The sequence below is a fragment of the Myotis myotis genome, unplaced genomic scaffold, assembly GCF_014108235.1.
Source record: "Myotis myotis isolate mMyoMyo1 unplaced genomic scaffold, mMyoMyo1.p scaffold_m19_p_7, whole genome shotgun sequence".
Taxonomy (NCBI): domain Eukaryota; kingdom Metazoa; phylum Chordata; class Mammalia; order Chiroptera; family Vespertilionidae; genus Myotis; species Myotis myotis.
In genome coordinates, this window is record NW_023416379.1 from 91,891,031 (window position 1) to 91,906,343 (window position 15,313).

General features: G+C 45.1%; 1 protein-coding gene across 2 annotated transcripts in view; it reads left to right on the forward strand.

The window, feature by feature from the left end:
- Window positions 1–15,313, forward strand: part of STK38 (serine/threonine kinase 38) — a 121,877-nt gene that overhangs the window by 89,436 nt on the left and 17,128 nt on the right. For both annotated transcript variants that reach the window (XR_004968764.1, XM_036316755.1), the window contains exon 10: window positions 4,245–4,425. Coding sequence is in view for 1 of the 2 variants with exons in the window: in XM_036316755.1 (XP_036172648.1) it covers window positions 4,245–4,425 (181 nt within the window). In the remaining variant the exon portion in view is untranslated. The remainder of the gene's footprint in view (window positions 1–4,244; window positions 4,426–15,313) is intronic.

Below are 15,313 nucleotides of genomic sequence, written 5' to 3' on the forward strand. Positions count from 1 at the left end.
ATCGGCCCTGCTCTGAGCCTGACCAGGGGCTGCACCTAGGGATTGGGCCTGCCCTCTGCCACCCGGGAGCAGGCCTAAGCCAACAAGCAGGTCGTTATCTCCCGAGGGGTCCCAGACTGCGAGAGGGCACAGGCCAGGCTGAAGGGCCCCCCCCCCCCGAGTGCACAAATTTTTGTGCACCGGGCCTCTAGTTATCTATATAAAACCCTAATATGCAAATCAAGCAAACAGAACAACTGGTTGCTATGACATGCACTGACCACCAGAGGGCACTCAACACAGGAGCTGCCTCCTGGTGGTCAGTGCACTCCCAAAGGGGGAGTGCTGCTTAGCCAGAAGCCGGGCTCATGGCTGGCCCCCACAGTGGTGGTGGTGGGAGCCCCTCCTGCCTCTGCGGCAGCGCTAAGGAGCAGCCAGCCAAGTGGTAAGGAGCGAGCATGTGGGTGGTAAGGAGCAGACAGGAGCGAGGGGTCCTGGACTGAGAGAGGGCACAGGCTAGGCTGAGGGACCACCCCCTGCCCCTGCCCCCACCATGCATGAATTTTGTGCACCAGGCCTCTAGTACTATAATATGGACTCTTATCTATCTCCAAATTTATTTTACAATGAACACATTTAAAATTATAATGTGCCAACTAGAATTTAATATGTACTCAGATTAACATAGTGTATACATTTTCTATTATTGCTGTAACAAATTACAACAGACCGAGGGACCTAAAACAACACAAATGTATTATCTTACAGTTCTGGAGGTCAGAAGTCTAAAATGGGTTGGCAGGGTTGCGTTCCTCAGTTTCCTTGCCTTTTCTAGCTGCAGGCTGCCCACATTCCTTGGCTCACAGAGCCTTTCTCATATCACTCTGACCTTTGCTTCCACTGTTACATCTCTGTCTCTGAGTCTGACTCTCTTGCCTCCCTCTTCTAGGGACCCATATGATTAGGTTGGGCCCAGATAATCCAGGATCATCTCTGCTTCTATAGCCTTAATTTAATCACATCTGCAACGCCTATTTTGCCACAGGAGGTAAAACATTTCTAAATCCTGGGGATTAGGATGTGGACACCTTCGGAGGGTCATTATTCCGCCAGTTCACATAGACAGTACAATATGAATCTATAGATGAATTAATTACTGAAAGAAATGATAAAAACTTCACTCAAATATTTTAAACTTTATATTAGAGCAACCTCCAAACAAATAGATAAAAATAACTTTGTTAAGTGAAAAATACCGTCTATATATTAGAACAATAAGATAAGATAACAGCCCTAGCCAGCTGCTCAGTGGAAAGAGCATCGGCCTGTGGACTAAAGCGTCTCGGGTTCAATTGCGGTCAAGGGCACATACCTCGGTTGCAGGCTCCATTCCTGGCCCCAGTTGGGGCGCACATGGGAGTAACCAGTCGATGTGTCTCTCTCAACATGTATGTTTCTCTCGCTCCCCTCTCCCTCCTTTCCACTCTCTCTAAAAAATCAAAGGAAAAAATATCCTCCGGTGAGGATTACCAACAATGAAAAGACAAGATAACTAATGGAAACCAATGATTGTTAGACAGACCACAGCTCAGTGGTTGCGTAGGCTTCCACGTGCAAATCCATTATCATGTTTTCTGAACCTGGGATCTCCTGGTGGTTTCAGGTAGGCTCACTGTTTCCTAAAGGCAATTATCCGATAATACTAACAATTAACAACTACATAAAGAAATATTTTAGTACATATATTTAACAATAAATTTTAGGTGGCTATGGGAATGCAGACTGGTTCAGCCTCTGTGGAAAACAGTATGGAATTTCCTAAAAAAAGAAAAAAAAAAAAGAAAAGAAAAGAAAAATGAAACTTCCATTTGACCCAGTGATCCCACTTCTAGGAATATATCCTAAGAAATCAGAAACACCAATCAGAAAGGATATATGCACCCCTATGTTCACAGCAGCGCAATTTACAATAGCTAAGATTTGGAAACAGCCCAAGTGCCCATCAGTAGATGAGTGGATAAAAAAGCTGTGGTACATTTACACCATGGAATACTATGCAGCAGTAAAAAGAAGGATCTCTTACCCATGGAGGGACCTGGAGAGTGCTATGCTAAGTGAAATAAGCCAGTCAGAGAAAAACAAGTATCACATGATCCCACTCATATGTGGAATCTAATGAAAAAATAAACTGATGAACAAAATAGATCTAGAGACATATAAGCATAGGAAAGACTTTCAAACCTTAGAGGGAAGGCAGGGGTGGGTGGGTGGGTGGGAAGACATCAACCAAAGAACTTGTATGCAGATATGCATACCCATGGACACAGACAATAGGGTGGTGAAAGCCGGTGGTGGGGGTAGGGGAGGTCAATGGGGGAAAAAAAGGGAACATATGTAATAGTTCCTTTAAAATATATATATTTTAGAAAAATAGAAAAATCAATACTTTCAACAATAAAGATTTTTAAAAAATAAAAATAAATTCTAAGTGAAAAATATAATTAGCATTGATTATTTTTTCAGTAAGTACCTCTTAACATTTGGCAGAATTGTTTGGGAAAATTATAATAAAAACCTACCTGGGGAAAATCAAGTCCAACATTCTTGATCGTTTATTTTAAAAGGCCGTGGTTAGATATTTTCTATTCTCAGTTATTGAGCAATGCTATCTGAATAGCACAGACTGGCAGTTTCACGTAGGCTGATGGGTAAAGCTGTCAGCTGGCTCTCAGATAAGAACCTCACCTGGTAATTGCATTTTGATGATCACCTTTGCCCATTTGGTAATTTAATAATTTTTTTTTCAGGCCTCATCTGGCTCTGATGCATTAGCTGGAGAGCATCCCCTTTTCCTAATGGAAAGTTTACTTGAAAAATCAAATTAAGGCCAGAAAGTTGCCTGATGAGTATAGTTAAAATGTCAGGCTGTCCAAGGCACCAGCAATGCCAAGAAACTCACACCCCTTCATCCCACAGTCCCCTCTTTTCCCTAATCTGGCCCAAATTGCAATAATCAAAATATTGAAGTAGCATCCTATACTGGAAAACGTGGTACATTTGAAAATGATGAGTCAGAATTCTATCTGATGATTTCCCTTGTCTTGGTTTGCATAGCTGAGAGAGCTGCTTATTGCCTTTCTCGCCATCTTTTCAATTCTTGCTCCTTCCTCTAAAGCTGACATACAGCCTTACTATATATACTAACACAGTAGTCACTAGCCACACGAGCTACTGAGCATCCGGAATGTGGCCAATCAATGGAGTTGTAGTCTAAGTGTAAAACACACGTGAGATTTTGAAGACTTACTTTAATGAGAATATAAGATATTTCATTAATAATGTTTATATTGATTACCTGTTGAAATGAGTTTTGGATTTATTTTGGCATATATTTGGGTAAAACACTATATTATTAAAATGAATTTTGCCTTTCTTTTACTTTTTTAAATGTAGCTACTAGAAAACTTAAAATTACCAGTACACGTGTGATTCATTTATTTTTGTAAAAATATATCTTGATTGATTTCAGAGTAAAAGGGAGAGGGAGAGAGAAAAATCAATGATGAGAGATAATCATTGATCGGCTGCCTCCTGCACACCCCCGACCTGGGATTGAGCCCGTAACCCGGGCAAATACCCTTGACTGGAATCAAACCTGGGACCCTTCAGTCCGCAGGCCAACGCTCTATCCACTGAGCCAAACCGGCTAGGGCTGATTCATGTATTTTTATTGGCGAGCACTGATCTAAGGCTCCCGAAACCCTCCCCTGTTACCTTCTTCAGTTGTTCTTTATGGTCTGGCCTCTCATCCATTTATCTTTCCAGTAACTGCTTAGATTTAGAAGGTAAAATAGAAAGTTGAACTCTGTGGCACACCCTAAAGTCAAGGGAATTAAGGGGCCTGGGAGGGTAGATCAGTTGGTAAGAGCATCGTCCAGACCCACCATTTCGGGTTCTCTTTTTGCGTGTTTACTGGTTTGGACTGTTCCTTTGAGGGAATGTGGCTGTTGAAAGATGAAGAAAAACTGCTGGGAGATGAGGATTGGGATGGTGTTGCAGATCTAAAGGCCAAGCAACACAGAGAGATGTTTATCTAAGTCGAAAAAGACCTCAGAGATCACCCTGTTCCATCTTTCACCCACATCCATCCCCCTCTTATATATGGAATAAAGCTGCTTGTATTGTTAGGACATCCACATTCATCTAACATGCCAAATATATACTGAGAAATGGGGGAAAGTCTCTGAAAATATATTTTCCAACAGGGAAAAAACATGAAGAAGAAAAAAATTAATGCCATTGTTTGTGAACCTAAAGAACTCCTGAATCCCTCTCCCAAAGTAACAAATTGTTGCAAATCGCCGTGTGTGAAATACAGTTTTCAGAAGGCATACATGACCAGACTTGTCAGCAACCAGCCAGTTGCAGCCATGTCAAGGAGCCCAGGTAAGATATTTATATTAAACTAAAAGGAATATTCTACTTGGCATGTATTTTTCTTGGTATTGAGGACACAAATTTGGGCATTAAATAGATCACTTAAACATTAACTGTAAGGAGACAGCGGTAAATCTCTTAAATCGAAGTTCTATGTGCTAAACGGACGTTGCTCTTTGCTTCATGGTATTAATTTTTATTTAGTTTCTGTTAGCCCTGACTCACTGATGTGACAACTAATTGAGATGACCCCAAAGCAATTCAAATAGATCAAATTTATCTTTTTAGAAAAACTTGTCTTTAAACTTGACCTGGTAATGTCTGCATTCTTAAGGTAGGAAAAAATTCAGATTAGATTCCTTCTTGATTTGCCAGTACAGGAAAGAACTGAAGGGAAGATAAACTTGAAATTTTGTTTTGCAAAAATGTGTAATTCCTAAATGTCTCAGACTGATGGAAAACTAGTCTTATGTTTTGAAGAGCATTAAAGTGTTGGCGTCAAACTTACGGGTTTTTAGACTTTGGGATTAAAATATGCTAGACACATGGAAGGTGTTAAAACTAATCTCAAACGGTTCTCCAATTTTAAAAGCATCACATGCCCCGGAGAAAGTGGAAATTTCAGGCACCGTGACCGTCTCTGGCCCCCATATCAAACGCGGAGCCCATTTTCCAGAAAGAACTCAATTAAATGCCGAACTTTCACCGGTGCAGGCGACAATTCTCAAAGCCTGAGGCTCGGTCGCCTGTCAACATATTTTTAATTGAGATGCAGTTCATACACCATGAAGTTCAGCCTTTTAAAGCGCACAACTCACTGGTTTTTCGTGTATTCACAGAGCTGTGCCATCATTCCGATTCGAGAACATAGTTTATTGTAAGCCTTTCCCGGTGTTTCACACTCGCTACACCGCTCGGTCCTCAGATTCCTGCAAAGCTGGCGGGAGCCTTCTGAGGTGCCGGGGGCGTTGCCCCATTTACCCCAAATGCGTTCCTGGTTTCACCTCAAAAGGACAAACCGGGTGAGGAAGCAATAATGCTACCACCGCGGGTTGACGCAGCAACGCCTGCAGCCTCATCTGCACGTTCGTTTTCGTGCCCAGAACTCCCGCTTTACTCCGTAGGTCAAATCTTTTGTGTGACAGGCGTCTCAGTCTGGCGGGCGGGCCCCCCATTTCTCTGCACGTTATCACTGGCCCCGGAGGCCGCCGCGCGTTTCCCGCTCACGTTCCCCGATCTCCGCGAAGAAAGGGGGGCTGTGCAGGCGGAAAGGGGCGGCGTGAGCGGGACCCGGAGTTACTAGCCGTCGAGAACGCCAAGCCTGGGGAAAAGGGTGGTGCAAGCCGTAACCGGGCCCCCCGCTCCCCTCGGGCGTCTCCCGTTCCCCTCGGGGCGATCCCACGGTCCCTCCGGATCTCGCGGGAGCCCCGCGCGCCGCGGCCGCGCCCGAGACCACCGCCGGCCGTGCTCGTTCCCCATTGGCCACAGCTGGCCCACGTGACCGCTAGACCCGGCGCCCGGCGGAGCGCGCGCTTTCCCGGCTGGGAGCTCGGGGCGTGAGGCTGCGGGGGACGCGGGAGGTCCTTTAGAGAGGGCCGGGGGCTCCCCTTCCGCAACCTTAAAACAAAAGCCCCAAATACTGCCCCAAATGAAACCCCTAGTGAGAAACTGGTTATCCAGAAGGTCCCCCTCGCCCGTGGCTTTGCCACACACACTGACAATGGAAATCACAGGCCATCACTGGCCGGAAAGCGGCGTGTGAAATCAGACTGACACTTTGGGGAAGTCTGCACGTCTGAGCAACTCTTGCGTGGGAAAGAGAGCAGAATGTGTGTGTGAGGAACTTAAAGCCACGTCTTCTTAGAAAAGTCGAGGGAAGTCCAGAGAAACCATCCTGACTTGTCACTTAAGGGAAATTAGGAACTCTTGGGAAAACGAAAATGAGTAAAAGCAAAACGAGGTCCCGCCCACCGGTGAGAATGTAATAACGTATCCGTGTGAAAGGGGAGGATTTAAAAACCCGCATCTCTCTGTACTTGTATGTGTGCGGATGTAGGTGCGTGACTCGCGTGGAAGGGATGGGTGGTCGTAGATCAGTCGAGTCCCGCGACCTTCTTCCGCGGAGAGGGCCCGGCTGCCCGCGTTGCCTTCCTCCCTGGAGACTCACCCACTCTCCCCTCCTCCTCCTCCAGGAAGCATCCTCCTCCTTCATCCATTCAAAAGCGCCCTAGGGCCTCCTCTGTCCCAGGCACTGTGCTGGTCCCGGGGCCGCACCGGCTGATCAAGGAGGCAGACGGCCGGTCACGGCACCGACCCAAGTTCTAAGAGGTCCAGATGCCACAGGGAGGCTTGACCCTGCGGGGAGGTCAGAGGGGGCTTCCCCGGACCCACACCCGGAGGGGCGAAGGGAGTGGAGTTGCAGGCAGAGGGAGCAGCTGGGGCAGAGGGAGCAGCCGGCAGCCTCTCCCTCTCCAGGGGCTGCCTGTCCCGCCACCCACACTGTGCCCACATCAGCCGGCCTCGCAGTCTCAGAACACTCACTCCCTTCTCTCAGCCCCAGTTCTCGGGCAGTAACCTGTCACCTGTAATTATCGTTATAGACAAGGTTTTATCCACTAGGCAAGTATACTTATGTCTACATCTAGTATGCATGATCATTTATGTTTCACATATTGAAAACATGCAGCGATGACAAAATGTAGAGTATGATATATCTCAACAGAAGTAAAGAACAGTAGATACTCAAAGTGCTGAGAGGTCACATGATTTTGGAAGACTCGACAAGGCATCTAAGAGACAGCAATTATAATAAACGAGCTACTAATTCTAAATGGTTTGCAACAGTGGCTGACGGACTGTCAGAACTAAGTGTTTTCTTAAAAATACGTTCTCACGGTTGGAAAACTAAAGAGCATGAAAAAGCATAGAATGAAAACTCTCTCCTGCACTTTTACCTCCCATCTGCTCAGTTCCCACCATCATCACTCCCTATCATAGGCAACCATTGTCCTTATATCCTCGGATATCCTTCTGGAGGTGTTTTTTTTTTTTTTTTTTAATTCAATTTTGAACAACTGGGAATATAGAGTTTTATAATCCCACTTTTTTATTTTATTGATTTTTTACAGAGAGAGGAAGGGAGAGAGATAGAGAGTTAGAAACATCGATGAGAGAGAAACATCGATCAGCTGCCTCCTGCACATCTCCTACTGGGGATGTGCCCGCAACCCAGGTACATGCCCTTGACCGGAATCGAACCTGGGACCTTTCAGTCTGCAGGCCGTCGCTCTATCCACTGAGCAAAACCGCTTTCGGCTATACTCCCACTTTTTAGGCAAAAGGTAGACTATTAAGTAGACTGTTCTTGCTCGCTTTCTCACTTAACAGTATGATTTGTAGATCTTTTGACATTAATTTTTAGAGAGCTTCCTCATTCTTTTAAAAATCATTTTTATTGATTTTTAGGGAGAGGAAGGGGGAGAAACATTGATGGTTGCCTCCCTTATGAGCGCCGACCTGGGCTTGAGGCCAGAGCCTAAGTATGTGCCCCCAAAACCGTTTAGTGTCTGGGACAACACTCCAACCAACCCAGCCACCCGGCCAGGGCTCATTCTTACAACGGCATGTTTCATTGTGTGCATACACCATCGCTCATTTAAATAGTCTCCTATTGATATATATTTGGGTTGTTTACAACAAATAACCTTGAATGTTTTTGCATTTGTAAAATTGGGTAAATACATACATTGCTCCCTAGAGAGGTTGTTTCCATTTACACTCTCGCCACCAATTGTGATCGTGTCTCCAAGACTTTAAAATACCTGAATGTGCTTTATTGTTGCCATTTTATAACTTTAAGTGAAAGGAGAGCTGTTTGTTTTCAGAACAAACTGAAAGGTAGGGCTGTCCTTAGGTGAACTTACAGAGTAGCCAACTTCTCATCTAACTCTTACTCTCTTCTCTGCTGCAGTCTCTCCACCCGCTTCTGCAGCTGCATGTTTCACAATCCACACTGCCTGTTGGGTACCCTCTCTGTGTAGGGCACTGAGTTCGGCCCCAGAGATCTGAAATAGATACATGTTCTCAAGGTTTCATCCTTTACTTGGTCAGACATGCACAAACAACAAGTAGTTATTATGTTGAGTTCCAGAATGCAAAACACGCCAATTGCTTGAGGCAGGCGCACTCAGTCCTGAGCTGCCTCCCAGCTCCAGGTTCTTCTCTGCCACCCTGGTAACCCACCTTCCTAATGCAAATAATGTACTAGGTTTGTATTTCCCAGGTGACTATTAGTTAACCAGTTAACTAGTTGCAAATCAGTATTCGTTTGATTGGGCACAAGCAGGGCTGGCCCTAAACTGGTTTTGAAATAGGTGACATTTGTTTGGTTCCCTCTTCTTTCTGGCACCTTCTCTCCTGGGTGAGTTCTCAGCCCTCACTGGTGCTCTCACCTTTTCTCAGGTAATTGTCAAATGATCCTTGCTGGAGTGTTAAGTAATCATTAATGCGTCATTTCAAACTGGCTTGAGGTGAGATAGTATGTGTCTGTTTCAAGATCCTCTTGAAAACAAGAATAGGAACTGAAATGATAGGCAGTAAGGTTGCAAAGGGCCATATATTTCACCTACTAGTCAAGCCGCCTATTTAATCCACTCGTTAATCCATCTTGGCTGAGGTGGATTAATGCATTGAGACCTTGTTCCTTCCTCTCCAATCCTATCTTCTCCCTCCTACTCTTTACTCGGTTGTAGGGTCCGGGAGTTCTGGGGACCATCACCCTCAGAGCTCTTAACCTTCAAACTCAGCTGCAGCCCTGGCTCAGTGGCATCTGGTGGTCAGAGAGGGGGTGCTGTGAAGTGGGTTGCCCTTAGGCACTCTTCCCATTGTCTTCTCCCAGCCAGCTTGCAACCTGGCTGTCTCCCTCCCCCTCTCCCCCCTCCCCCACTTACCCCGCCTCAGGCCTCCCCGTAAAAGGTTGTTTTTCCCCAACTGTATCAACTTGCGTAGGTGGCTGCCCTTTCCACTCAGGTTGCAGCGGTTCTTGCTAGTTGCTCAGTGTATTTAAAAGTGTGGATTCAGGCAATGATGCTGCTTTTGTGTTGCATTAAAACTTTTAAATCAAAACAACTTACATGTTCATGGAAACGTGAACTGAAGAGCTTATGGTAAAAAGGGCCTAAAGCAGTGCCCGGCACCTAGAAGGGCATCTATAAATATTTGTTGAATGAATGAATACAAGGTCAGTATTTGGCCTCTCCCTCTCACCCCCACCCCATCCCATGTCCCAGTCCTAGAAGGGTAACTCTTTAACTGGCTGTGTTTTCCAGTTTTCTAGGCCAGTGGTTCTCAACCCTGGCTGTATGTTAGAAGCACCTGGGGAGCTTTTAAAAAATACCTACGTGTTGTGTTATTTCCAGACCAACAAAATCGTCTTTTTAAGTTTATTTTTATTTTTAGGTCTCTAAGCTGATAGTCATATGCAGCAGTGCTGGAAACAACTATTTTATTCCTCTGTCTCTTCATTTATTGATGCCATCCATCCTTTCCTTGACATGACAGTGAAGTTTAGCTTATAGTATACCCTCTATTTCATGTTTGATAGTTAAATTATTCTTTTAATATTTCTGCTTTTTGTCTTTGTAAACTTAAATAATTTAAACTTCTATTTTTTATTTCATATATTTTCAGCAATATCACATGACCCAGCATTTTATACGGTGAAGACACTAACGTCCCTGCTTTCTTCTTACTCAGCCTTCCACAGCCTGCTATTTATCTTGTTTATCTTTTAACTAGAGGCCCGGTGCATGACATTCGTACACTAGGGTGTGTGTGTGGGGGGTGCTCCCTCAGCCCGGCCTGCGTCCTCTCGCACTCCAGGATCCCTTGGGGGATGTCTGCCTGCCGGCTTAGGCCTGAGGGGTCCTTAGCACTGCCGGGGACGCGGAAGAGGCTCCCACCACCGCCACTGCGGTCGCCAGCCATGAGCCTGGCTTCTGGCTGAGCAGTGCTCCCCCTGTGGGAGTGCACTGACCACCAGGGGCAGCTCCTGCGTTGAGTGTCTGCCCCCTCGTGGTCAGTGCTCATCATAGCGACTGTTTCGCCAGTCAGTCAATTTGCATATTAGGGTTTTATTATATAGGATTTTTCTTTTCTTTATTTATTTAATTAAATCTTTATTATTCAGATTATTACAGTTGTTCCTCTTTTTTCCCCCCATAGCTCCCCTCCACCCAGTTCCCACCTCACCCTCTGCCCTTACCCCCCCTCCCCCACTGTCCTCATCCATAGGTATACGATTTTTTTTTCTGTTCTTTACCAGTCTTTATTTATTTATTTATTTATTTTTTAAATTAAATCTTTATTGTTCAGATTATTACAGTTGTTCCTCTTTTTCCCCTCCATAGCGCCCCTCCACCCGTTTCCCACCCCCCCTCCGCCCTCACACCCCCCCACTGTCCTCATCCATATGTGCACAATTTTTTTCAATCTCTTCCTGCATCCTCCACACCCCTTTCCCCCCCAAGAATAGTCAGTCCATTCCCTTTCTATGCCCCTGATTCTATTATAATCTCCAGTTCATTCTGTTCATCAGATTATTTATCACTTGATTTTTAGATTCCCTTGTTGATAGATGTGTATTTGTTGTTCATAGTTTGTATCTTTACCATTTTCTTCTTCTTCCTCTTCTTAAAGGATACCTTTCAGCATTTCATATAATACTGGTTTGGTGGTGATGAACTCCTTTAGCTTTTTCTTATCTGTGAAGGTCTTTATCTGACCTTCAATTCTGAATGATAGCTTTGCTGGATAAAGTAATCTTGGTTGTAGGTTCTTGCTATTCATCACTTTGAATATTTCTTGCCACTCCCTTCTGGCCTGCATAGTTTCTGTTGAGAAGTCAGCTGACAGTCGTATGGGTACTCCCTTGTAGGTAACTGACTATCTCTTGCTGCTTTTAGGATTCTCTCTTTGTCTTTTGCTCTTGGCATTTTAATTATGATGTGTCTTGGTGTGGTCCTCTTTGGATTCCTTTTGTTTGGGGTTCTCTGCGCTTCCTGGACTTGTAAGTCTATTTCTTTCACCAGGTAGGGGAAGTTTTCTGTCATTATTTTTTCAAATAGGTTTTCAATATCTTGCTCTCTCTCTTCTTCTGGCACCTATAATTCAGATGTTGGTACATTTGAAGCTGTCCCAGAGGCTCCTTACACTATCTTCGTATTTTTGGATTCTTTTTTCATTTTGCTTTTCCGGTTGGGTGTTTTTTGCTTCTTCATATTTCAAATCTTTGACTTGATTCTTGCGATCCTATAGTCTGCTGTTGGGAGTCTGTGTAATATTCTTTATTTCAGTCAGTGTATGCTTAATTTCTAGTTGGTCCTTTATCACAACCTCGAGGGTCTCATTAGATTTCTTGAAGGTCTCATTAAGTTTATCAGCGGTTTCTAGAAAGTTCTTGAAAAACCTTAAAAGTGTGGTTTTGAACTCTATATCCAGTAGTTTGCTTTCCTCCATTTCTGTCATTTGTGACCTGTTGCTTTGTCTCTGCATTTTTTATGCTTCCCTGTGTTGATAGAGTGGCTTTCTGTGCTAGGTATCCTATAGGGCCCAGTGGCTCAGCCTCCCCAATTACCTGAGGTGGGCACTCTTGTTGCACCCCTTTGTGGACTTTGTGCACAGTCTTGTTGTAGTTAAGTCTTGATTGTTGTTGGTATCACTGAGAGGAATTGACCTCCACGCCAATTGGCTGTGAGAATCAGCTGTGTCTGCAGTGGGAGAACTTCTGTGCTGGAGACACCCTTCTAGGGCAAGACTTGCTTCAGTGGAGCTTTGGTGCTCACTGAGTCTGCCCCCTGAGTGTGTCCCTTATGGATCTGAGGAGTTGTAATCTGGATGTCCCACTCTGACCACTGGGTACACTGGCTCTTGGATCTAAGGAGGTGCTAATTTAGCCTCTTCCTGAGGCTAGCCAGCAGGAGCCCAACTGTGAAGCAATGCAAGCTACTGTGGGGCCTTGGGCCTTCTTTTGGATCTTCTGGCTTTCTCTGACCCAGCTGCAGTTTGTTAGGTAATTTTAGATTGCAAAGGGCCAGGCCTTTCATATGCAAAAGCCTCTGCTAGCAGCTTGGGTGGGGCGGGGTCTCAGGGGATCAACAGGGCGGAGCAAGCTGCTATGGCTGCTCCTCAGTCCTACCCTAAGAGGCCCTGCATTTCAGTGTCCCGGTAATCGCTGCAAGCACCTCTGAGAGAAAGCCGCCCTCGAGTTCCGACCAATGACAGACAGTCCAGTTTCTCCCCGTATGAGTCTGGGCCCCCAGAGACTTGCCTAGAACTGGAGTTCAGAGCAGTTGGGAGCTTGACAGTCCTTCCCAATTGAAAAAGACAACTGTGTCCTCAGTTGCCAGCCCTTGCGTGCGCCTCCGTACCGCTGCACTTTACTTCCGCACCTCCTCTGAGTCTCAGTGTGCTTTTCTCTTTCCTTCTAGTTGTAGAATTTCCACTCAGCCAGCCTTCCTGTGGTTCTGGATGATGTTCGTTTTGTCTTTTCATTGTATTTTTGAAGTGGTTGTGCGAGGCAGCAATTTCCGGTGTTTACCTTTGCTGCCATCTTGGTTTCTCTCTATATAGGATTTTTCTGTAGCCACAATTGTTAACATTTACATTCTGTCCTCCAGTCACAACCAACTTTCCCATACTTTGTCCATCAGTTGATTCTAAAGTTAAAAACCAAAAACTCTGGCTTACATTATTGTACCTATGTAAATATTATCTAACACCAAGTCCAGTAGTAGTAGCTAAGACATATAATGTAGGGCTTTTTGTAAAACAGGCACTTTATAAATACCACCATTTAATAGTTATGAGAATATTAAATTCCCTTTTAACAAATGAGGAAACTGAGGCACAAAGAAGTGAAGTAATTTGCCTAAGAACAGGCAATTAGAAAGGAACTGAGCAAGACTTGACCTTCCCTTATGGGGGGATAGGATACATTTTTTTTTTTCTTTAGGTACAAGTTTAGTACCCTTGCCAGCTGGAAAGACAATGCACATCAAGGTCAAATACATTGTTTCCCCTCTTTTTTGAGGGGTGATGGTTGTCTTTAGCTCCTATTACACAACTCCGATCAGCTTTCTTTCTTCCATTTCTGTTAGTGACTAATTTCAGCCTCTTCCGCACCCCCCGCTGTCCCAGCAGAGGCCTCATTCCCTGCTCCATGTGTGGAACTGATGCCATCATGGGCAACAGGTGGATCTCCTTCCCCTTTGCTCCAGACTTCCTTGTGTGAGCACCACACCTTGTCTCCTATCCTATCACACAGAAAGGGGGCCCCTCTCGTCAAAGCTCATCCTTCCACGTGTTTTCATTTTTATTTTTTCCTCACCAGAGGAATGTTTTTATTGATTTTTAGAGGGAGAAGAAGGGAGAGATAGAGAGATAGAGGTACAGATAGAGATAGATAGATAGATAGATAGATAGATAGATAGATAGATAGATAATAGATATGTGAGAGATAAACTTTGATATATTGCCTCCCATACATGCCCTGACCAGGGATGGAGCGGAAGTGGGCTTCTCAATGTGCCGCTGGAATAAGACTTTCCGGAGGCCGCCCCGGGAGGATGGGGTATTGTAGAAAGCTTTGTTTCTGTAGAATTACACCCCTGAGTTTCCAAGGTCCCATTTCCTTTTGTCCCACCAACGAAGAAGTTCCGTTTTGCCTTCAGCAGGGCTCAGATCAAAGCCAGTGTCCGGAGGTTCCCTCATGTTAGGGCAGAGGCCAGCCCAGCGGCCGGCTGGCTTGGTTTGTGTTTCCCACTGCAGTTCATCAGTCCGTTGCATGTGGGGTTCGCAGGGCCGTGGGCCATGGGCTGTGGAGTGAACACGGGCAGGAGCAAAGCCAAAGGGTTCTCATTCTTGTTCCTCCTTAACCACTGAGACTTTGCCTCAACAATTTGACCTACACTGTCTTCTGCTTTTCATTATTCCTGCTCCAATTTCTCTCGACCTACAAAACCTGCTCAAGGCTTTCAACTTTAGAATTTCCTTCCACACGCCTCCTCTTCTTGCTACAGCCTTTCTCTCATTCCTTCATCAGGGTACCTCTCAGAAGGGTCTACACTTGTGATGCCACACCTGGTCTGGTAGCTCAAATCCACACTTCCCTGTCCTGCAAACCTTCTTTTACCCTTACAGGACTGGATTCAGCCCGGTGACACCAGCCATCTTCTTTAAGGATCCGTTTGTCCTTGCTGAGAGACTTGGGCCTTCCCGAGATTGACTAGCAGTCCTGATAAGTTTAAGCAAGTTACTTTGCAATTGTTATTCAGATGAGGTATTGTTAGGAATGAATGATGTTTGATTATGAGAGGGCATCTCCTTCCAGATGGGGACACTACGGTTGATTTTGTATTTGAAAGATAAAAGGTCGTGCAAACTCCCTTAATGCTCTGGGACTTAGGGGTGGTGGCTACCAGCAATAAAGACCATATGACTCAGAATGATTTTCCCTGAGAATAATCACCTCCCAGTAAATAAGAAACTTAAGTTGCCATTGCTTAAAGTCATGCCTAGTCGTATAGGTCAAATGCCGTGAGATTTAACACAGGTGAATATCGTTTTAGAAAAAAAAACATGTAAAAACAATATCTTCAGTTTAAACGTAAGCCGCATTTTAATTTGCTTCACATATGGGCCATAAACTTCCTGTGTGACCTTTTATTGTTTTCTGGACTGGCTCTTTGCCTTTGTAGTTCCCCCAAATTTTCAACCATATGGTCTCTTCTATCAGCTCTCCCCTCCCTGGGGCTTCCCATCCACAGCTGCTCTGCGCTCCGGTCTAGCTGCTCTCCAGGCCTGTCGCACCATCACCACCTTGGGACTTCCCGTCACATGG